Genomic DNA, 24456 nt, shown 5'->3' with positions numbered 1-24456 from the left:
GTGAGAGTGGGGAGGGGAAGGGAGTAGAAGCCTCCACCTCTGGCAGGAAGGTCAGCCCCTTCTGAGGGGTGTCTCTGAGAATAACACAGACAAGATTGCAACAGCATGACGGTTTCTTCATAGAAGAAAAAAATAAAGTACCCCTGGCCATCTCCAAGCACACTTGATTTGACTTTGCATGTTCATTCTCCTGTCTCTGTCCAGGCGAATGCATGTTTCTTAGTAGTGTTCAGGGTGAGTGTACTTTCTGATGTTTGTTTTTTGCATAGAACAACAGAGCACATACTTTCCACGCGACTTTATGGCCTTTATCTGGATTTTTAAGGAGGATAGTGAATATCCTGCTCTCCATCTTCCAGGCTTAGAAGCACACAGACTCCATCCTTTCCTATCCTTAACCCTGGAAACATTTTACTATCCTCGTGCAGAATGAAGAGGGAGTTGGAGGTGAGGTTGGCATGGGGTCCTCACTGGAAGGGACCTTAGACATCTAAATGGAGGCACCAGAGAAGGAAAGTGACTTGCTCAAAGTCACACAGCAACTCCTACCTGAGTAGTCCTTACTGCCACCCTATCTAGTGTCTGGAGCAAGTTAACTATGGACACTTACCTGCCAGGCATTGTCTTACATTAATCTTTAATTAATTTTTTCACTTCATCTCTACAATAACACCATGGGAAAGGTTCTATATCTCCATTTTTCAGATGAGGAAACCGAGGCCCAGGGGAAGAAAAGTCACTTGTCTGAACTGCCCAGCTGGCTGGAAGCAGAAGTGCAGCTAGAACCAGATTTCCTGATTTCAAGCCCAGGAGTTCATTTGCTCTCCTCTTAGAAATTCTTTCCTCTCTCCTGCCTCACCTGATCAGGCCTAGGACCCAGGTTAAGAACTTCCCCAGCAAGGCTTTCCCTCCCACTCCGGGTGCTGGATACCACTGTCTGATCATGCCTCCTTTCCTGCCCTGGACCACCGCCCAGATGAGCAGCTGGGGACGGGAGACTGAATGGAGCAGCAGGAAGAGGCTGTAGGCTGCAGAGTTCATTCAGAAGAAAGGCCAACTCAGAGCTGCTGAGGGAACCTCACAGCAGGGCTTTACTACCCCTCTTGGCTGCAAGGGTACAAGCTCCAACAACCCCCCTCCCTCTGATCAGTACCTATTATCAACTCCAGGGTGTGTGGAACCCCAGATCCCTGCTATTTTATTCCTAGGATCTGTGCCAGATCATTCTTAGAAAGACTTGATCCAATCTTTGTCCATTTTATAGACAAAGAAACCAAGGCCCAGGGAGGAGAGCCCGGTGGTGTGGCCCAGGCTCACAAAGGGAGGCAGAAGCAGAAGCAGAAGCAGGACTAGAACCCAGCTCTCCCCACGACCAGTTCAAGTAGTCTCCCCTTCTCTACTTGGCCTGTCTGTCAAAGTGTGCTCCCTCTGACTGGGACCAGGAGTCTTTTTCAGAAAGCAGGGTGACCCAGCCTAATGAAGGACTGACTGGGAGTCCTCACACCCATGCCTCCCGGACTGAGGTTCCTGCCTGCCCCTTGGCTGGTTTCTCCACCATCAATCAGTTTAGCAGCTGGGACAATTAGGTAGAAGTTCAAGGTGCCCAATTTAAGTGTCTAAGCACTTGACTCTTGTCTGGCCAAGTTTATCTTAGTCCCAGTAGGTAGAGGCCAGCAGGTAGAGACCCCTGAGATGATCTCTGGATGTGTGCGTGTTTGTGCGTGTGTGTGCATATGTGTACACACGAGACTGGTGGTTCACTGCATGGGGGGATCCTACCAGATTCCCTAAGCTGCCCACATTTCAACTGGGAAGGCCTTTCTGAACCCAAATATTTTTTCCCCAGCTACTGAGCCCATGCCCCTCCCCCAGTAGGGCCTTCAGGCTGAGGCTAAGAGAGGGAGGGAGGGAGGGAAGAAGAGAGAGAAGCCACGTTTCCTTAGGGAGGGAGGGGAAGAGAGAAAGAAGAAAGACAAACCCAGAGACAGAGATAGTCACGGAAAGAGAGACAGAGAACGTCAAGGAGACACGAGGGACAGAGAAACAGACCTAGAGACACAGTGATGGGGAGACAGACCTCTCTCGTCATGAGCGGTTGCCCAGTGCCGCTCTGACCAGCTGGGCGTCAGGTCCCTCCCTGGGGGGCTGGGGGGATCTTGGGCCTGACTTTGGGGCAGACTCCCCGGCACCCCTAAGTTTCCAGGTCTGCCTCAGAACCTGGGTCTGGCTCTGGCCCCCACAAGGGGTGTCGGGTGTCTGGCCCTCTGAACACTCCTCTGTGCGCCTCCCAGCGGAGAACCAGCTGCGGGTCCACTTTGCGCCCAATCTGGTCTTGGAACCCCGGGAGGGGACAGGATTGGTGTCTCTTGGGCTCATATCGGAGGATCGGAGAGCCCCCCGACGCCTTGAGGTCCCCTTCCCCTAGAAGGCGGAGGCCAATGCATCTACGGACGGACCCCCCAGGAGGGGCGCGCACTGGAGCCAAGCACTGAGGCTCCGGTTCAGGCTCTGGGACTAGGGAGGTGTCGAGGGATCTAGTCATCAAATCTCAGAGCTCTAAGCACATGTCCCTTCGGGGGACCCTGCACTGAGCCCCTTCCTCCGCCTCTGCCCAGTGATGTATATAGCTCGGTCCTTCAGGGGGGCCCAGGCAAGCTGTGAAGGCGGGTGCGGAGGGGTGGAAGGGGGACGCAGACCCTTCATCTTACCGCATTGTTGAGGAAATCCGACTCGTTCAGATCCCCCAAGTCCAGGAAGCTGGATCCGGGGAACAGCCTGTCGGCCGGGAAGGGCTCCAACACAGCGTCCATCGCGGCCGGCTCCGGAGACCCTCTTCGGCTGGGCTTCCCTTACTCCAGGGCGGCGGCGCGCCCGGCCCAGAGCTCCTGCTTGAGCTCTGGCACGCGGGCGGGGGCAGGTCCGGGGGGAAAGCCCCGAGGGAGGGGCGGGCGGAGGCGGCACAGCCCCGGGTAGGGGGCGCCGGGGGCGTGGGGGCCTTAGGGCAGCGGCGCGGAGCGGACTGGGCTCAGGGGCCCCGGGCGCACCGCGGGCATTTAGCCGACTCCTCCTCCTCCTGCTCTTCCGGGGGCACAGCTGGCTTCCATGGGGATCCCGGGAGTGGGGCTGAGAGCTGTGAGCTCCCCCGAGACTGGGTGGCTACCAGGCGCTCCGCTCTCTGTGTCCCCTCTGCTCGGCTTCTGTCACTTTCCTCTGTGAAACCGGGAACCCCGGGCTGGTTAGCCCAGCTGGCCGAGGCGCCACGCCCCCACATCAATATTCACGATAATCTCATATTAATGAGAAGAGGGAGTGGCCTGAGGAATCGTCCCTCCTCTTTTAAAGAGGACTCTTTCAAAGAGAAGAGCTAGTCTTTGCCAATTTCTTTTCTGAACGCTCTACACTGGGGCTTGAAGCAAAATCGTCCCGGAGGCAATAACTATTTCTGGAACCTCGGCATTTTGGTAAGGCTTTGCCAGCCACTCTCCTATTAACTTCACAAGGGAGCTGAGTTATTCCCACTTTTGCTGCCTTATGCTAGAACCTGAACCAAATCCAAAGTCAGGGAATCCCATCTCATAGGCCCCTCGACAAATCTCCTCTCAATGCGGAGATTTTCACACGTCTCCTCCACCAGGAAGCCTTCCTTGACCCCGAGGTTGAAGCAGTTACCACCACTACACACTCACAGGATATAGTGTGCTTACATCCATTGGGGTGAATTTAATGTGCTATTATCTTTGCTCAATTGTCCATGACCCTAACTGGACTCTAAGATCCCTCACAGCAAGAACTGTATCCGCCTTTCCTGTGTGTGAAAGGGCCAGGTGAGCAGCAAAGATGAGGCTAGGACCCCTCTCCTCATCAATCACGTCCCCCTAATTGCTCTGAAGAGCAAGAGATTGGAGAACAGTGGCCACGGAGTTGGCATAAACCAGGATGCTGGCTGGCAGCATGCTTCGTGGTCATGGGACACTCCCAGACCCCCTGGGTCCATTACCTAAGCGGCCAGTTCCAGAGTACAGCTTAATCTCTTGAAAGGGCTGATAAACAATCACCAGGCACCTGAACAAATGGAGGTGGTTCAGAAAGACACTCCCTCAGAGGGCTGGGCACACTGTTTCCTGGTCAGAAGTCATTAATGGGATTAAGTGTGTCCTTGCTGTCTGGGGCTTTTAATTAGCTCAGGAACCAAAAGGCCTTTAAGAAGCAGAGATGTCGTTGCAGCTAAGCCAGGGGTGTCACTGAAATGGCTCTCTCAGTGCCACGGTGGGAAAAGGGCACACACTGAAGCTGAGGGAGCAGCTGTTTGCTTACCTGGTGTGGGCGGGCAGGCAGGCGTGTGGCTTTTCTGCCATCTCCTGACCCAGTTGACATAGTCCCGGAGAGTGAAGTTCTGACCCTCCAGGCTGTCACATGACTGTTAGCCTCCAGGCCTCCTGGAGAGTTTGCTCCTGAGAAGCTGGGAATTGAGCCCATGTTCTGGGGACCAGTTCACCAGCAATACAACCCTGAAAAGTTAGGCTGGGCCGAAAAGAAATCAATTCACTCTCAAAACAGTAGCAGATAGAATTAAGGTACTGAGACCATGGGTGCTTTTCCCAAATGTGTCACATCTGGTCAACTGGGAACGTGCAGGCACTGGGAATGAGACTGATCCTTTTCAGGGAGGGGGAGTGGTTTCTGGCTGGACAAGCCAGTCTGTGGTGGGCGAGCTGGTGCTAGCAGGTGCCTGGAGTCCTGGCTCCTGAGCTGGAGTCCCTGCAGGCCCCCGGGAGGAACAAAAGTGCCCATCTGCCTGAGGTCGGCTAGAAATTGTGCCTGTGTTCCTCCCAGCTTGCTCTGTAATTAGAGACACAGGCACCATTTACCACCATTTACGTGATTGGAGAAGATTATACAGTTTTAGATAAATAGGATTAGAGTGTCCTCTCTTTCCTGATTCTTACCCAGGTGAACACCCCAGGAAACTGTTGAAAATAATCCTGGGGAGACATTCTGGTTCCAGTACCTCCTGTGGAGTCTGAGAAGCAAGATCTTCCAAGGAAAGTCCTGAGGGTGAAGGGTTGGGGAGGAGGGGAAAGGGAATGGGCAGTGCAGAGCCTGGAACATAGTAGGAGCATGATAATTGTTTTTCTGAGATGGCCAAGTCCAGCAAAGATATGGCAGAGGATTTGTTCACATATTCTACAAATATTAGTGAGCACCTATGAACAGTGCCTAGACCATACACTGGAGACACAGTGGTGATTAAGAAGTTATGTTTAGGGTGAATGAGGCGAGCCTGTGTAAAAAAAAAAAAAAAATTAAGACGACTTCAGAGAGTGATAAGGACTATGAGGGAAATAGAATAGTGTGAGATGACTGTGTGGGGCAAGGCAGGCCTCCCTGAAGATGTGACATGTGAGCTGAGAGCTGAAGCGTGAACTGGAGTCATTTGAGGGTAAAATGGAGGGAAAAGCATTCCAGGCAGAGGGAACAGCAAGTAGAAGAGAAAGAGAGAAAGACTGGGAGGGGCACAGGAGCGAGATGATGAATGTAAACCCCCAGTGCTCTGCATAAACCCAGTACTTACCGTTACACAGAGGCTCAAGGCTCTGTTCTATTTAAGTACTGAAAAGTGCACTAGTTCAGATTCGAAGGCCCACCTGAAGCCCTCTGTAGCAGCACATCCCTTCTATATAGTCTCTTAAAGCTTTTTCAGGAGAGAAAATTAGACAGCTGAGGTTAGGCCTGAAGTCACCGTTCTGACTCAACAGGGAGGGTCTGCTTTCTCTCTGACAGTCCTGGGCATGGTCCACAAGCCAGCCCCTCTCAGGCCCCTTCTCTGCATCTGAAGGGCAGGGGAAGGAGGCCAAGACTGGTTCTGTAAACACCCCCAAACACTCCAGGTCAAGAAAAGCACAGACTGTGGCCCCTCCTGTTTTGGGCTTGAGGAACATCTGGTTGTTGCTCTCCAGCAGCTGCTCCAGCTGTGAAACAAAATGCATAGACATCCCAACTCAGGCAGTGACGCACAGGAGAGAAAGGACAGAGATAAGCTCCCTGCCTGTCCCAGGCACTGAAGGTCAGGTGGAGAGAGAGGCTCCTGCCACACTTTGACACCCCTGGATATTCACTGCTTTTCCCTGGGTCAATTTTCACATCTATAAAATGGGAGAGGTGTTAATGATCCCTAGGGTCCAGTCCTCTCCAAGGACCTTCCAGATGTGCCCTTACCCGGACAGGGTCTGGCAGGGAGTGGGGGATGGGGTCAAGGACCGGCCTCCTCAGGAGGACTGGCACTCCCATTTTCCAGGCTCCCACCTGGAAACTCCAGGAGGGAGCAAGGGTGGGTGTTTACACTCGGCAGGCAGGCTCCCGTGGTGGCGGTGAGAAGGTCACCCAAAGTAAACCTGCCTTGTTTGCCTGGCTTGTAAAGGGAAAAAGGCTTTGGCACACTCTAACAGGAACTTCTGAGAAATGAAAACATATTCATCCTGGAGATTAGACTGACTTCCGGGGCACAGATGGAAACCTTTGTTCTCTTGTGGCTCCCTTAAAATGGGTTGCATGGCTGTTCTCCCTGTGCCCCATGCTGAGTCTAGATACGGAGTCCCTGGGGTGGCACCCTCTCAGGAGGGTGGGGGTGGGCTTCAGACCCCGGCTGTCACTCTTCTCCATCCCCTTGGCCTGGGGTTCCTTCCCAGCTCCACCATGAACTGTAAAAATACCTGACATTTATTGAATACGTGCTTTGTGCCAGGCACTAAATACTTTATTTACATTATTTTGTTTAATTCTTGGAAGAAGCTTGTAAGATAATATCATATTCACTGATCCTGAGATGCATATTTTAAAATCTCTGATATCAGACTATGTCTTATAATCAATGGTATGTTGCAGTTGAATGGACAGTGTTCTTTCCTTCTTAATGTACAAAAAATAATGGTGCATCACACAACTGATGCCATTTTAGATTCAATGTAACGTGATGTTATTATTAGGTCCAACCTGCAGGTGAGAAAAGCAAGGTTCAGAGAGTTTATATGATTTAGTATTCCTTTATTTCACAGGAAACCAAGGCCTACGGCCCTAAGAGGCCTGCCTTTGATTGCCTAGCTTTGATGGGGCAAGGATAACACTGAATCTGGGCCTCCAGGCTCCTCACCCAGGGCCCTTTCCACTCACCCCAGATGAACTGGGTTTGCTCACTAGGCAGAGGCAGTAGCAGAGGGGAGGGCTTTCCAGGGCCTTCCTCAGCAGCTAGTGAATCACCAGCCATCTTGCCTTAGAGAAGGGCCTTAAAAATAGATTTTTTTTCCCTTCCAAATTCTCTGAAGACTGAAGTTCCTTAAGGACTAGGAAAACACTTGCCTCCCTTCCAGCTCCTTTTCCTGGTAATTATTTTAGCTTTTCTTTCCCTGAATTTCTACTCTACTGTCCCATCTTCAGACTGGAGGCAGGCCCGCCCCTTGGCCCTCTGTCTGCCTGCTGCCCTGGGGAACAGCTCCACCCTCTTCCTGCTTTGCTCTCAGTCCTGCTCTGAACTCACCCTTCTTTCTACCTTGAACCACGTGCACCAACACTGTTTCTAATGTCTCTATAACCCAGGCCCCTGGCTCCAACCCTGAAGACATACAGCCCTCTATCCCCCTTGCTCTCTATGTGCAAAGTCAAGGGAGAAAAATCAACAAAGCCAGTCTTGCCTTTGGTGAGTCCTCCTGTTATTGGGGACACTCCCCTGCAAATCCTGTCCCACGTAGGGCTGGCAGGGCTAGAAATATGGGACTACGAGGAAAGGCAGTGGCATGGAAATTCAGAAGCTTGACTTTGCCTATCATCTACTGACTTGCCAAGTCCCTCCCCAGCCTCACTTCCTGTGCCTTGGTTTCCCCAACGTCCAGTGGTGGTGAGGCCGATGTGGCTCCTCCTCAGCAGGAAGTAGAGAGGCAGCTTCAGGCATTCAAAGGCTTTGCTAAAATGCAACTGGGCATAGTTCAGTCAAGGGGGAACTGATAACAGTCAAGGTTAAGCCAGGGCCTCAGATTCTTTCCAGGAAAGTGAGGGCTTTGCACAGGACAGTCACTTTGCACATGACAGTCACCATCCTACCGGCTCAGCTTCTACGACTGTCTCCCTCTGCCCAGAAAGCAAACGTGGGCCCTGTGTGTGAGGCGCCAATGTGCTCTCTGGGCATCAACTGGCAACCATGGATGCACACACTTGGGTGGATGATCCTGTGTCTGGAGGTGTAGACCTTCATGAGGGGCTTCTGCCCTTTATGCATGTGTGCGAGCCTCTGGAGAAGAACGTGTCAGCTCTTCTAGGAGCGGGCCCACCCCTCCATGAACGTCCATGCCAGCGCGTGCGGCTGCAAATCTGGTTTCCATCTTCTTCCAATAGGCAGCAGGGCTGGGGGAGACCGAGCGGAATATTAATTGTGCTTTTGCACGTGGCTGAGCTCCATGAATGTGGTGGTCTGAGGGAGCAGCCTGAAGCTATGTGGGGAATGAGGGAGGCCACAGGAGCGGGGTTCCCTGGAGTTTATAGGCATGTTGGGGAGGAGGCGAAGCCCCGAGACCCAAAAGGGTGGGTGGCAGAGGGAGAGAGGGAGCTTCTGAGCTGAGGATCTGGGGACAGCGGGGAAGATACTAACTAGGTTTAGGGTGATTCCCATGTTTTCCTCACCCAAGGCCTGGCACATAGAAAGGTGTTCAATAAGTATTTGCTGAATGAGTAAATAGCTGACTGTTCACACGCAGGGCAGATCTCACAGATACTCCTTACCTAAGCGAAGATGGAGGACCATGTAGGAGGAAGGAACGAAGTGGCATATATTAAGCACTTACCATGTACTGGCCACCCTGAGAGTCACTATCAGGCATTTTATTTTATTTCAAATACACAAAGAACCTAGGAGAGAGTATCATTCTCATTGTACACACATTCTCCCCTCCCCAACTTGCCTCTTTTGGAAGGTCCAGGGGAGAGATTTTTCTTTGACTTTAGAAAAGCTGGCTGCCTCTGTGTGGTGGTTCTATTTTTAATCTCATGGGCATTCTGGATTTTGTAGCTCGCTGCATTTCCTTCTTTACTTGAGCTGTCAGGAAGCTCAGAGATGAATCTGCTGGGTCCCACCTCTTGCAGCAGGATCACATGGGGATTCATTTCACAAACTAACGGCATCCCTGGCTTCATCTTAGGTTTTTATCCCTTTTTCTCCATATCCTTTTTACTTCTATTAAATGCCATCTAATTCCATTGTCTGTAGGGTCTCTCAGATACCTTCAATACACCCCGAAGTGAGACAAGGTATAACTATAAAAATATTTTTACTTTTATAGGGCTCAGAGAGGTTGTTATTTGTCCAAGGTCGCACATCTATTAAGCAAGAGTTGGGAATTTGAGCTTGGGTCTGTTTGACCTAATCTTTCCATTGCACCAGACTCTAGGACTGGTTTGCATAGTAATCAAGGGGCTTCCTGGGGAGTAAGGAGGAGCGTGGGCCCTTTGCAGACTCAGCCTTTAACTCTCACCCACCCTCATGCAGACTCCCCTCCTTGAAGAGCAGGTCCAGGTGGAGGCTTCCATCCCATGTCATGCACAAAGAGCGGACTCTGGAGGCCCTGGGCATCCCCCATCCTCAAGGACCAGCCCCAGCCCCCGGGGCTCAGCTGAACAAATAGAAAAGCAGCAGAGCTGGTCTTGGCAATCATCAGTTAAAGCAAATATACAATATATTCCAGATGCTCTGAGGAACGTTTCTGGAGCTTCCAGAGCTAAAGGGCGGACCAATTCCCTGGAGAAAATGAATGGATGTGGGCTCAGGGGAGCCATAGTTTTTTCTCAGCTTTATGGCAAGCAAGGACCCAAAGATCAGGATGAGGGGTCCCAGTGGTACATATTCTGTGCTTCATTCTGTCACTACACGCCTTCAGACATGCCCACCCAGAATCTGTCTTGCCTAGGGAGACCCTGGATGAAGACTTAGGGGTTCCCAGTGTAGGCCTTACACCTACCCGTTAGTGAATTCATTCCTTATGGAGGCTGGCACCACACATGTGCCCCGCAAACCCTGGACCCCTGGGGAAAGCACAAAAGATGAGTCCAGTCCAGAATGGAAGGGGTGTTCTGAGAGCTGCAGCCGAGAATGACACTCTCTGACAACCCAGGGGACTCTGCCAGAGAGGCACAGTGACACAGAGCCAAAGCATAAAGACTCCATTCCTTGGGACTGTCCAGATGAGCCTGGGCTCTCCAATGTGGGATTCCTTTAGACACCGGCATGCATGGCCTGGAGGAGAAATCATTGTAGAAATAATGATTTTCACAAACTGCCATTTCCTATGGCCCCGTTGCCCTTCAGAGCTCTGCCAGTTTGCAATGCAGATCTCAATCTTCTGAATCTATAAAGAGCTCCTATAAATCAATAAGACAAAGACCCACAATCCAATAAAAATATTGGCAAAGAATAGGAAGTGTGAGCCTGATACATTTATACAATAACATTTATCAAGTCCCAGGATCTATGCTCAGCATTTCTTGTGTGTTTTCTCATGGAAGCCTCATCACAACCCTTGGAGGCAGATACTGTGATTACCCTGTTTTTCTGAGGCTCAGAGAGGTGAAGTCACTTGCCCAAGACCACACAGTTGACTTGGTCTGACTTCATAGTCCATGTTCATAAGGTAGGAGTTAGGATGACAGCCACTATTTCCTGAGACCCAAGGGCCTAGGAAAGCTTGGCGGGGACTGGGGAGGGAAAGCGAGGGAGAGATAGCCAGCTGAGGTGGAATCCTGTCTACCCAAGAATTTGGGAAGAAGCCTAGAACTTCCAATGTCTAGGTAGGGGTTTTTTTTTTGTTTTGTCTTTTTAATTTGTTGAATACATAATGCATCTCATGACTCAAAAAAGTAAAAATGGAATACAACGAAAAGTAATCCTCCCTATGTCCTATATCCTAACCACTAAATTCCCATTCTTAAACTAACATATAATCAATTTTATTACTTTCTTGGGTATCCTTCTATGGTGTGTGTGTGTGTGTGTGTGTGTGTGTGTGTGTATTTTTCTCTCTTTTTCAACTGAAAAGGAGCATATTATATATATTATTTTATACCTCCCCCTCCTTTATCTGTTTTGGAGATCATCTGATAGTACACAGAGAACTTCCTCATTCTTTTTTTTTTTAATTTTTGCATAGCTGCCTATTGTATCGCTGTACCATCATTTATTTACCTGTCTCCAACTGATGGACATTTGAATTGTTTCCAATTTTTACTATAGCAAACAATATTATAAGGCTCTAATGGTAGCCTTGTTTAAGCACTGTGTATCTGTAGGCTAAATTCTCAGAAGTGGGACTGTTGGGTCAAAGAGAATGGGCATTTGTAATGTTGACAGATATTGTCAAATATTTCACATCAATTTACACCCCCACCAGCATTATATGACATTGTTAGCTTCTCTGTAGTCTCTCAAACAGAGGATGTTATCAAACTTTCAAATGGTTTCTGGTTTGCTTTTCTCTTATTAGTGAGTTTGAGAGTCTTTTCAGATGTCCTAGAACAACTTATGTTTCCTTTTCTGTAGACTTTGTTCATATTCTTCAACCTTATTAAAATTGGTGGTTGGTCTTGTCCGTCTTGTCCTATTGATTTCTAGAAGCTCTTTATATGTCAGGGAGATTGTGATTCGGTTTGCAGGGGCAGCGGGGCCACAATTGGCATCTCTCTGGGAAAGATCGTAGAGGTAGATTCTTCCCCACACCTCCACCCTCTCACCCAAGCCCAATCATTTATTCAACGGGCATTTACTGAGTGCCAGATTCAGTACTCAGGCACCTGAGACCAAAGGTGAATAGACAAAGCCCTCAGGTTGCTCGAAGTCCGGTGGGGCTCTGTAATCAGACAGGTTGCAGTCCATGGGAGATAAACTGTAGGTCAGGGATTTGGAATGAGTGCTTCAGGAGCATGGGGGAGGAAGCCATAGCCCCTGCCTGTCCCAATAGAATCTGACATCTGTCTCCACCTGGGGCTGGCTCAGAGCTGCTGAGGCTTTGCTTGCCTCCGCTCTCCCTGTGGGTTCAGCCCTCAGATTCCAATCACAGAAATGCTCTGATCCAGGAAGCAGGCTCCCTTAGTGCATATTTACGGAGTGCTTACCACACGTCAGTCCATGAGCCCATCTTGTCTATTCTGCCTCCACGCGGCGCCTTCCCCATCCTGAGCTGGTTCTCACTGTCTGATTTGACCCTGTCCTGCATTGGTTGTCACCTGTTTCTAGTGTGCATCCTTCCACTGCTCAGAGGATTGAAATTTCCTTGACGGCAAGATGGGAGATTTTCCTCCGGGTCCCCGCCCCTTGGTGCTTAGCATCTGGTGACACTCTGTGAAGTCTTGTTGGATGATTGATGTTAAATGGTTTGTTGGATGTTAGGGAAGTTGGAAACCGTGGCTCATCTGAATTGGGGTTGTGTGCGTGGGGAGGCGAGAATATCACCCATTTGGCATGGGAATGGGTAATGTGTTCAGCTGAAACCCCAGCATCAGGGCCCAGCCAGGAAAGGGTTAAGCTTGCCGGGGTTTTGTGTATGAAATGGCACCAGAAAAAAATGTGCAGACTAGCAATTGAGCCCTGTGTCATCCTGGTTCAAATGACATTGTCTGAGCTTCCTCAGCCTCGCCTCCTGCACTAATTACAGACCTTTCTTGGGGAGGAAGGCTGGGGCCAGGAGGTCCTCATTACAGGCTCCCTCTCTGAAGGGAGCAAACCCCAATGACCGAACCCAATGACCAAATAAATTCTCTTGAAGAGAGACTCAGGGGTTCCTCTGATGAGCCTTCCTGCTGTTACCAGGCTGGGAAAAGGTTAAGTAGGCATGGACTAGAGTGACAAGTCAAAATGTAATAGTGGGGAGCCCAGCCCAGGCTAAGGTATGCCCCTGCCACCGGCTCCACTTGCCCAAGCCTGGGCCCCTTCTCATCTCTTGCTCCCCAAGATGGCTGCTACCAGGGCTGTGTCGAGGCCTCCCTCTGTGGTCAACTGCCGGCTGCCTCTCCCTGTGGCCTGTGCAGACCTCGCCTTCTTTAATCTTCCATTTATCTCAAGGCCTCACCCCTCTGAGATTGGCTTTGATGTGGGGCCTGCTCTCAGGGGAAATCAAGGGTTTCTGAGGCTGGTTTGGACTCTGCCCACTGCCCCCAGCCCGGGCGGGCCCAGAGGTCTCCCAGCCATCAGGGCCAGTCAGTCCCCAAGGGTGACCTCAGAAGACAAGGCGAGAGTTGTGGGCCCTGATCTTTAAGCAAATGGAAGGGCTGCTGTCTGGACCCCAAAGTGGAGGGGAAGTAAGAACTTTGTTATCACATTTGTCATTTATTTTTATACCTGTCTCCCCCATGAGACTGTGAGCATAACAGCAATAACATTATTATGTCTTAACTAAACGCCAGGTGCCAAGCTAAGCATCTTCCATTTAATAACATCATTTAATCCTTATAACTATGTGCTGTAGGGATCATTTTAAAAGGGAGAAAAGTGAGGGTTATTGATTCATTCAAAAAATACACTGAGTTTCTACTGTGTGCCAGGCACTGTGTTAGGCGCTGAGGGTATAGTCATGAACAACATAGGCATGTTCCTATCCTTCTGTACTAGCTGGGGAGACACATCATAAACAAATGGTCAAATACACATAGAATCATGTCATATAATATAAAGCTAGTGCCTTGAAGACAAGTATTGTCCAGAGTGACAGGTCTCAGTGGTGTTTTCCTGAGCGGACAGAGGGAGTTACCCCTGTGACTATCTGGAGGCAGTATCCTGGAGAGGGAAGAGAAGGGACAAAGGTCACAGGGCAGAGGTCCTCGTGTTTCCCCAGACACAGTCAGGAGGCCAGTGGGACAGTGATAAAAAGTGAGCGGGGAGGGCAGTAGATGGGGGAGGGGGGTTGTTTCTTTTGAGGGGTGAAAAGGATAACTAGTGCGTTGTTCTGTACACCTGAAACTAATAAAAAAAAAAGTGAGCGGGTGAGGGAGCAGGAGCTGGGTCACGTTGGGCACTGCTGAGGATCTCAGATTTTTTTTTCTGAGTGTGAGGGGAGTGACTGGAGGGTTTCAGCATGAGCCTGACTTAGTCTAGCTTATGTTGAATCAGAGACTCAAAATGTAAGCTGTAGAGGCTAACGGCTAGCTCAGGCTCACACAGCTAGTTGGTGGTGAAATCGAGATTCAAGCACAGATTCTGACTTGAGGACAGCCATTATACTGTTGTCTCCCACAAAGGGCAGGGACCCGTTTCCAATTCACCTCGATGTCCCCTGTGCCCAGCAGAGGGCCTGGCACAGACTAAAGACCTGCAAATGCTTGGGGAGTGACAGATCAGTTCCAGCACTTCTGCTAATCCGTCGGTGGGATTGGGCAAGTCATTTACATCTCTGAGTCTCAGTTTGTCCATCTGGAGATGCAGGAGAAAACAGTAGCTGTCTTGGGCTGGCTGAGTGGCGCAATGGTTAAGAACTGGCTTAGGAGGCCAGAGGACCCCGGTTTGGATCCCACATATGAGGGCCAGTGACACTGCCCTCCACAGCTAAGATGCTGAACAACAGCTCAACCTGGAGCTGGGCCTGCTGTGAGTCACTGGCGACTGTGTAGGCTGCAGCCCCTGCTGCAGTGGGTTGCCATGGGCTACCATGTGTAGCCAGCAGCCAGCGTGAGCGGCCAGCAGCCGCAGTGAGCAGCCGTCCAGATGCCGGCGACCTATTTGCTTTGCATGGGAAGAGTGCAATGATGGTGCCAGCTTGGGCCAGTGAAGCAACGTCCTCCACAACTAGACTGAAGAACAAAAGGACAGCAACTTGTCTGTTCCCCTTCCCCCAATTCCCCAGCACTGTTCCAATCCCCCCAATTCCCCAATAAAAAAAAATCTTTAAAAAACAACAACCAAAAAAAATACAGTAGCTGTCTTATCTCTAGGACCTCACCTGGTGAGGATCTAATGAGACCTGATGTGCAGAAGGGCTTTGTGCAAATTGTCAGAATATGCCCTGCTGTCTGATTTCATCTGTTCTGACTCCCATGACAGCCCTTGACATGACTACTTAGGGGCATAAATGTGTCCGTGTGATCGTCCTGCTCCTTGGGGCAAGGCCTGCTCGTGTCACCTGTCTTGAGTATGCGTGTATTTGTATGTATCTGTTCACCTGTGTGGACAGCACCTAGAGAGCAGCTGCCTTGGCCTGGTGGTCTGTGGGAACTTGGCTTCTAGAGTTTGGGAAGAGGGAGTGGAAGACATAGAAGTAGTGGCTTCCTCCAGCCCCATCCGTATTGAGGCTCCTAGAATTCCCATAGCTTCTTCTGCATCCTCTGTTCCAGCTCATAGTGAAAGGTGTGGGGATTGACAGCATACCTGTCATTCTATCCCACCTGCTCGTGGGCTCCTGAGGGCTGGGACTACTCCTTGTTCTTTGGACCCCAGGGAGCACCACAGTATCTGGGGTACGATTGGTGCTTAGTAAATGAAGGATGGGTGAATGAATGGTCCATAGTCCCTGGAATCAAAGGGGCCTGGAGTTATAGGGCTACAGGGCTCTACTTTAGCCAAGCCACGGCTTCTATCTGGGCCTCAGTTTCTTCTTCCATTAACAGGGCTTTTGTCTGAGTGAGTTCATTTATTCATGCATTCACAGTCATCTTTTGTGAATGTTATGGTGCTGCAATATGTTCTGGGGACACTGACATTAATTAGAATCAATGCTCTTCTCAAGAAGCAGAAAGGTGTCACAGGCATAGATCACAATAATTGCAATGTAAAGTGATAAATGTCTTTATGGAGGGCACCAAAATGGTGCCCTCAGAGGAGGGAGCGGTCTGCTCTTCATTTGAGGGGGGATGGGAAGATTTCACAGTATAGGGGGAGTCTAGTGTGGGTCTTGGAGGATGAGTAGGTGTTTGCTAGGTGGACAAAAAGAGAAAAAGGCATTCCAGGCAAAGGAAACAGCATGGCAAAGATCTTGGAAGTATGGCAGAGCCTGGCACCTTGGGGACACTGCTGACAGCTGAATATGGCTAAAAGTTATCAAGGCGGAGTGGGCACAGTGAGGTATAGGGCTGGAGGCGGTAGCCAAGAGCTAGATTGTGCAACACCTTGGAGGCCCCTCTAAGGAATTCTAAGAGCCATCCTGAACACAAACAGAAGCCACTGGCAGATTTCAGAGAGGAAAATAGCATGATCAGGGTTGCATTTTTTGATAAACTGCTTTGCTGTGGTGTGGACAACAGGTTGGAGGCTAGCAAGACTAGACTCCACAGGTGGAGTTATGAAGCTGCTGCTGTTATCCAGGTGGGATATGATAAGGGCCTGAACAAAGTTAAGAACAGCTAACAGTTATCCAGCAGGTACTGTATGCCAGCCATGCTCTATGGTAAACATTTGCAAACACTATTGCATTTCATCCCCATAGCTACCTTGTGAGTAGGCACTATTGTGATTATCACCCCTGTATTACAGATGGGGGAATGGAGGCTCAGTCACAAGGCTAACAAGTGGCAGAAGAAGGACTTAAATCCACCCACCGCGACTTCGGGACTCCACATTCTTTTTTTTTTTTTTTAAGATTTTTTTATTGGGGAATTGGGGGAGGGGAACAGCACTGGGGAATTGGGGGAAGGGGAACAGACAAGTTGCTGTTGTTTTGTTCTTCAGTCTAGTTGTGGAGGACGTTGCTTCACTGGCCCAAGTTGGCACCATCATTGCGCTCTTCCCGGGCGAGGCAGATCAGTCGCCGGCCTCTGGACGGCCGCTCACTGCGGCTGCTGGCTGCTCAAGCTGGCTGCTGGCTACATACACATGATAGCTTATGGCAACTCAGTGCATCAGGGGACTGCAACCTACCTACGCCGTCGCAGGCGACCCACGGCAGCCCAGCTCCAGTTTGAGCTGTTGTTCAGCATCTTAGCTGTAGAGGGCAGTGTCACCGGCCCTCATGTGGGATCCGAACCGGGGCCCTCTGTCATTCCAAGCCAGTTCTTAACCAATGCGCCACTCGGCCAGCCCTCCATATTCTTTTAACTGATGAAGGCAGTGGGTGGAGACAGGGCTTGGAGTCCAGAGCTGGTTAGGAGGTGGATTCAGCAGAACATGGGTCAATGGGATCAACAGTGAACTCGAACAAATGATCAGGTTTGAAGGCCCCTCCAGTAATAGTGTGGGATTCTGGGATGGTGTCTCAGCTCAGGAAGAAGATTCCAGTATGTCACTGTTACTGTTACTGTGGGCCTCCCCATGGGGTGCTGACATGATGTCGGGCTCCTTCCGGGGTCTGTGCTGCAGCTGCAGTCATCATGGCCTTTATGTTTTCCCCTGCAGGAATTCTGGGAAAAGCCCCCTTCCCTCTCAGGAGGCCCTGGGAGAACATTTTTGCAGTTTCTCCTGTCTTTGCAGACCCTGCCCCGCACAGAGTGCAATGCAATTATGTGCACACTGGTGGGTGAGTCAGCTAACACTGCTCACCTCAGGGCCACCCTCTGGCCTTCACTTGCCTAAGACTGGGCCAAGGGATGCCCATCTTCTTGGGCCCTACAGACCCCATACCAGAGCGCAGCAGTCTTCTGAAAGAGTCTGACCCTTGGGCCAGAGCTGAGAAAATGGGATCTGCTTCCTATTAAGTGGTTTTCAACCAGCAGTATGAATTCTGTTTGTGCTTCCTCTCCTGGGCCATAGTTTGAGATGTTGGCTCCTGGCTTACCTCTGTGGACTTGTCCAGGCCCCAGAGCAGGCTGGGCCACCTGATGTCAGGAGGCTGATGGACTGTGAGAACTGTTTCACCCCCCCATCAGTGGACACCATCGCCTCCACCTGGAGCTTCACTTTCTCTTTCACTGGTCAGGGCATTGGCTTTATTTTTTAATAAATAAAGGTGAACCTGACTCACAACTCAAGAGAGGCTGCAGCTTGCTCAGAGCGATCAGCATCACCATAGCAACATGGCCATCCTGGAGCTCTTGAAAATGTAATTATCAACAGCAGCCCAGCCTCTTCTCACCTCATAGCAGCTCCTGGCCTCCACAGCTCCCTGACCCTCAGGGCTGGGTGAATGGCCCAGGGGTAGGCCTGGGCTCCCTCAAAAGCAGGAATGGAAAGTGGGGACATGAGGTTCCCATTCATGGTCATCTTACCTGCCTGGCACTTGCACATCTTTCCCGAAGGAGATGAGAAAATCTTTTTCATGCTGGGGCAGGCACTAGAGGTAGATGTTAAGTCCACATTTTGGAGCCCTGGAATCTATGATTTCTCTTGGGAGGATAAAATTGTGTGGTGGGGGACAGCTGCAAAGATGTTATGGTCTCTAATTAAAATGTATATGAGGATGTTAATAATAATAACCATTTAATGAATGCCTACCACCATGAGTCAAATGTGTATGGGATGCTTTATATGTCTTGTCTCTAGTCACTTGCTGTAATTACTTACCTAGAGGACATTTTAATTAATAAGTTAATTTTAATTAATTTAATAATAATACCTACTGTTGACTGTCAGACACTCTGCTAAGCACTAATGTTTATTTTCATATGGGAAACACTATGATTATTCTCATTTTATAGATGAGAAAACTGAGGCTTGGAGAGGTTAATTAATTTGCTTGAGGTCACTCAGCTTACCAAAGGCAGGAACTGAGATTTAGGCACAGGTGTGTCTGACACGCTCCCCATTATTTGGCTATAGTCTAAGGCTTAGTTGAGGTTCAAGCTACCTGCTGACTGGATCAAGTCTCCAGGTTAACCCGGATTAGGAGATTTCCTCCAAGAGCCTTGACTGAGTTCCCCTCCACCCCCGCAAAAACAGTTCCTGATCACTCTCACAAGGGCCACCTGGGGAGACTGAAGGAAATGCAGATTTTAGGCCCACCAACATCTGTTGCCTCAGACTTTTGGGTGTGGACCCTAGAATTCTGCATTTTAGGCAGCTCTCCAGGTTGAACTCTAACCTTTGGGAATTTAGATTTGACTGAGCCCCTGGAGAGTAAAGAACATGTCTTTTCTGAGACATGCCCAGGGCCTAGCACAGGCATGACCCTGAGTAGGGGCTCAGAAAGCATTTGCTGAACCTGAATGAAGAATGAATTGGGCCTCATGGGGTCCCCCAAGCCTCTCCAGGGCCAGGCTCTCCTCAGGCTCCCCAGAGTCCATGGTCTGTCCTATTCACTCCCTACCTCCCCCTCCCCACAACTTTCCACCCACCCCACCCCTGACCCTGGGCAATACTGCGGGGCTCAGCCTGCTCCTGTGACGTCCCCTATAATGGGGACAGCAGGCTACACCTGTTGATAAAAAGCTCCATTTGTTAGTAAAAACCAACTCAGTCCTGTAACCCAGCTTCCGAGGCAGATAGTACCCTGACTCACCAGCAAAACGTCTTACGTGGGCACCCACAGGGTATAGAGGAACGCTTGGGCTCTCTTCTTCTGATAAGTTCTACTCATAAAAGCGGCATATTTATCAGAGCAAAACACCCAAATATCAAGTACTATGGGTCTACAAGCCGGGCTACATGTGTATTGTGGAATATCAGGCAGATATTAAAAACTAAGAATTTCGAAGAGGATTTAATGATGTTGTAAAATGTTCACCAAAAAAGGAGAGAAAAAAACAGGATACAAAACTATACACCTGGAAAGATGTTTGTGACATGTGGCAGAGAAGCCAGTTGTCCCCCAATATCTGTTCTCCCCTCTTGCCATAGTAATAGAACCCCTACTTAGGTAATATCCTGTCTTCCGGGGACTGTGGGACTTAGTTTTGGCTAGTGGGTATAAGCAGAAGTGATGCACAAATTCCAGCAAATGTCCCTTGAGAGAAGCGGCTCTGTTCTTTGCTTCTCCCTTCAGCTGCCTTCGGTCATGAGTGGACAGCATGAGCTAAGGATGGAGAACCCCAGTTAGATAGAGCCTGGATTCCTGGTGGTCAGGAAGCTGCCGTACTAGTATGGGCTACTTGCCTCTGGGCGTCATGTACTAGAGAAAGAAATGAACAGGTTTAAGCCATTTCTGTCATGTATAGCTGAAACTCCTAATCAGTGTAAAATACAGTTAAGTAAACAAAATAATGCAAGTTAAAAATAGTATGAACCAACGATGTATGGTGTCAGATGGGTTCTAGACTTAGCAGGGTGATCACTTCATAGGGTTTGTAAATGTCTAATCACTATGTTGTACACCTGTATTAATTAATATAATTATTAATTATAATTAACATAATATTGTATGTCAACTGCAATTGGAAAATAAATGTAAAAACAATTAGTACCTCCCACAAGCCTCGCATCTAAAGTAAATGGGTGAAAAATAAACAGCTTTGATCAAACTTAAAAATAAAAGTATGAACCCTACGATTCCAATTTTATTTTAAAATGTGTATTTATATATGTCTACATATGTACATAGAAAAGTGGACAGGAAGATTTAAAACCAAAATGTTAGCAGAGGTTATTTCAGGGTGGGATGGCTTACAAGGATTTTACACGGTCTTTTGTTTGCTTGTCTGCATTTTCTAACTTTTCTACAACAAAACTGTAGTACCTTTTTAAATAAGAAAAATAATAGAAGGCATAAATGGTATGATTTTAATGGGATCCATATGGATCCCAATCATAAAAAATATACCTTATTCATCATTACATGGAAAAAAGTTTACTAAGGTAAATATTAACATTTAAAGGCATGGAAACTATTCAAGATATATTGTTAAGGAGAAAAAAGGCTATTAAACAATATGATTCCTTTCTTATTTGTAAAAAGAATAAAACAAACCTAAAACTAATACAATGTCGTATGTCGATTATATCTCAATTTAAAAAAAGAGAATAAAATGACATAAATATATGCCAGGAAAAGGACCAGAAGGAGATAATTCAATATGTAAATGGTCCAAAGGAGAGATTCTGGTGGTTCTTATTTTCCCCTTTATATTTTTTGGTATTTTCAAAAATCTTTCCCAATAAATCTGTATTAATCTTATTTATTTTAAAATGGTTTTACTTAGAGAAAGAAAAGGATGTTACAAAGGACAATAAAACATGCATTCCCACTACCTAGAATTAAAACCATTAGTATTTTGTTATGATTTAATCCCTATCTTTATTTTTCAGAAACAAAGAATAACAGGAAAGCCCTTTTTATGTATGTCTATCACAATCATTGAAAAATTAAATTAGAGAGCCCTTGCCCAGTCTGGGACAGCTCAGGGTGGTGCTATGAAAAGGCAAGAGAGAAGCACTCAGGGACTTTTAACTTCCTTCCACCTTCAGCCAAATGCTTGACTCTAAGTGACTATTTCCAGGACGGAGGCGGCCTGGGTACCAGGGTGCCAGATTTGCCTGGCGCTTCCCCTGGAACACACAGCGGAGGGCAGGGCTGCAAGAGGAGGGTCCCAGTGGAGCACTTTCCTCCTGAGGTCAGTTGGTGCCCAACTGGTGTTTATGAAGAGGGTGGGGCCCGAGTGTCCTGGTTCTGAGGCCTTTGCTCTCAGGGGAGCTGGCCCACGGCAGGCCACAAGCAAAGGGTGGCAAAACCACTGTCTCCTTCGAGGCTCAGAGACCAGGCTGCAGCTGGGAGGATTCTGGGAAATGAAGGCTCCACAGCAAGGGTGGTAAAGTGGTCAGTGGTGGTTAAGGATATCCAGAGCAGGAAGGAAAAAGGGAAAGAGATGGGAGCACCCACATTTATTAGACTTTCCATGGGTGGTTATGACCTCCATTTCACAGAAGAGGAATCTGAGGCTCAGAGGACTGGAGCACTTTCCCAGGGCCTCACAGCTCCTATCAATCCAGGCTGAGGTTCAGGAGACTCTAAGGCTCACGCTCCTCGTGTGGCTGCACCAGAATGTTTGCGTCCCGTGGGGGTGATTATGAAGGAGACATTCTGCATTGCTCAGAGCCTGGAGCAAGGCTTGGGGTCATTTGGAGGCTGAGTTCCGGGAGGTGATGAGGTGTTCTGAGGCAGCCTGTCTTCACTTGAGCATTGGCCACCCGTCTGGCTTAGAGGCTCAGAGAGCCTAGTCAAGTCTGAAATGATTCTGGAAAAGAGTTTCCCAGTACCCTTTCTTCTTGACATTGTGGAGGGCAAGGGCCCTTGAGCCCGTAGCCAGCTCTCTAGGAAAATATCAGAGCGTCTCCCAGGAACTGAGAGGGGGATGAGAGTGGAGCCACTCAGCTCGTCACACCTTATCTGCCAAACACACAGCCTTTCTCTAGCCTCTCCTGGGCCAAGGTGGGGGGCAGGCCTCTGTGTCCACATGGGCCTCTGTGCATGTGGGTGCGGTCACAAAGGCAAACACAGATGCCTGCACGAGGATGGGTGGGGGGCAACAATCCCGAAGAACTACACTTTCCAGGCCTGCCCCTTGTCTCCAACCTCTGACACACGTCCCAAAGATGAAACAGCTGGGGGGGCTGCTGAGATCTGTTGACTGTCACCCAACCAGGCACCCTGGTGGCCTGGCCACAGGCTGGGTCTTCTGCCCACCCTCATACTCGAGAGTTTCCTGCCTGCTATGTTTTGAATGTTTGTACCCCCCACTCCAGGTTCATATGTTGAAATCTTAATGCCTAAGTTGATGGTTATTGGAGGCGGGGCCTTTGGAAGGTGCTTAGGTCTTGAAAGTGCAGCCCTATGAATGGGATTAGTGCTCTTATAAAAGAGGCCCCACAGAGCTCCCTGGCCTCTTACAGTGCGGACTCAGCAGTAAGTGGGCCATCTGCAACCCGGAAGAGAGCTCACACCCAAACCCAACCATGCTGGGAGTCTGGCCTCCAGAATTGTGAGAAATCAATTTCTGTTCTTTATAAGCCACCCAGTCTTTGGTATTTTTATTATAGCAGCCTGAAGGGAGTAAGATATTGTTGCTCTGCCCAGGGAGACCCTGCCCCCATCCACAGCTGGGGTTGGAGGTGGGGACCCTGACTGTCTCCTTCCAGTTGGACTGGGCAAGGTCCAGTTTGGAGAACTGAAGCCACGTTCAGTAGAGGGAATGGTTGGAAGTGCTGAAAGAGCACATAGGGAGTGGGGTGGCAAAATAATTGTCAGCAGCAGGCAATTGCCACGACCCTTGAGGCTGGAAAAACAAAGGGAGGAAGGGGTGGTAGCCCAGGGGCTGGGGCTGCCCACTAGGAGCTGGAACCGTGGTGGGGAGGAAGTCATGGCCAGAGATGCCCCCCTACAATGGGGGAGGGGGTGTAGGAAGCAATAGTCAGACTTCTCTCCTTCTCCCGGCCCGCATTTTCCTCCAGGACCTTTCGCTGGGTAAACCTAGTCAGAAGCCAACTGTCAGGGGAGTCTGGGGTGTGCCATTTGTTTTCCAAGATGGTAAGCAGAACAGAGACAGGTAAAGAACACATGTGACAACACACAAAACAAAACACATGACCAAGACACAGGCTTCTCCTAGGCAACCTCCTGCTCCCTTAGCTATTCCCCACCTGCTGTAGGACTCCTGCTGGGTAGGGGGTGGGCAGACCCCAGATGCTGATGACTACACATATGAAGAGGACCTATGCTCACTCCTGGTTGGGTCCAATAGACCCTAACTGACAGACCTGGCCACCCGCCTTGTACTTGACTGGGACCGCCTGTGGTCTTTGCCTGCTTTGTACTTCACCCCAGTGACCACGTTTCTCTGGTCCTAACTTCCTCCCCATCACCACTGCCTCGCAAGCCGGGGGTCTCACCCTTTCCCCATGCCCGCCCAAGTTATAAGACCAGAGCAGATGCTGCCAGATTCCAAAGGTTTCCCACCAAGCACTGTGGTTAAGAATGTGACTTCAAATCCAGCTCTGTTGCTTATTAACTCCAAGCAAGTTATTTTAACCTCTCTAAGCCTCAGTTTGCTTATCTGTAAAATGGGACAAGCGATGATACATCCCTACAGGGTTGTTGTGAAGACAAAATAAGCTAATATAGGTAGAGTGTTGAGCACAGTACATACAGCTTAGCATATAGTGTCCCATAAATGGTCACTTCAGAAAGCGTAGAGGGGGAGCCTGGAGTCACTGCAGACTCAGGGGGAAGTGCCTCTGGACCCTCAAGATCCTGACTGATCAAATGTTTTGACTGGAACTGTATGCCCTCCATTTTGGCCATCACTAATGGCAGTCCGGATGGTTGAGTGGTGGGCACAAGGAACCTGAGCGTCCTTGCTGCAGGACCTGCTGCATTTCTGAGCATTGCAAGGCCCCTGCCTGCCTGTTTGTCAGCAGGGCCAACCTCTGGTCTCATTTGGAAGGACTACATTTTGTCCAGGCCCTCCCCAGGGCTTTCTCTTCTGTGCGTGGAATAGGAGTTCTAGTTAGCATGTTTTACAGACTCTTGGGTCTTTGGAGCTTGAAAAGATGTTAAACAGAACCCCAGACAGCTAGTGGTGGAAGAGGCCTCCTGTAGGGAGTTGGGGCAGGAGCCCAGAGGGACCCCTCAATAAACTGTACAT

The 24456-nt window shown here is 49.4% G+C and overlaps 1 protein-coding gene across 2 annotated transcripts in view; it reads right to left on the bottom strand.

The window, feature by feature from the left end:
• CREB3L1 (cAMP responsive element binding protein 3 like 1) overlaps nucleotides 1-24456 on the bottom strand; it is a 66737-nt gene that overhangs the window by 31939 nt on the left and 10342 nt on the right. Inside the window, exon 3 of one of the 2 annotated variants that reach the window (XM_019656478.1) lies at nucleotides 2709-4521. The exons of the other annotated variant lie outside the window; for it this stretch is intronic. Coding sequence (XP_019512023.1) covers nucleotides 2709-2810 — 102 coding nt within the window. The 5' untranslated portion in view covers nucleotides 2811-4521. The remainder of the gene's footprint in view (nucleotides 1-2708; nucleotides 4522-24456) is intronic. 2 annotated transcript variants of the gene reach the window in all.

This window comes from Hipposideros armiger, unplaced genomic scaffold, assembly GCF_001890085.2.
Source record: "Hipposideros armiger isolate ML-2016 unplaced genomic scaffold, ASM189008v1 scaffold_258, whole genome shotgun sequence".
Taxonomy (NCBI): domain Eukaryota; kingdom Metazoa; phylum Chordata; class Mammalia; order Chiroptera; family Hipposideridae; genus Hipposideros; species Hipposideros armiger.
The sequence above is the reverse complement of the archived record's forward strand: the minus strand, read 5'-3'. Positions and strand labels throughout refer to the sequence as shown.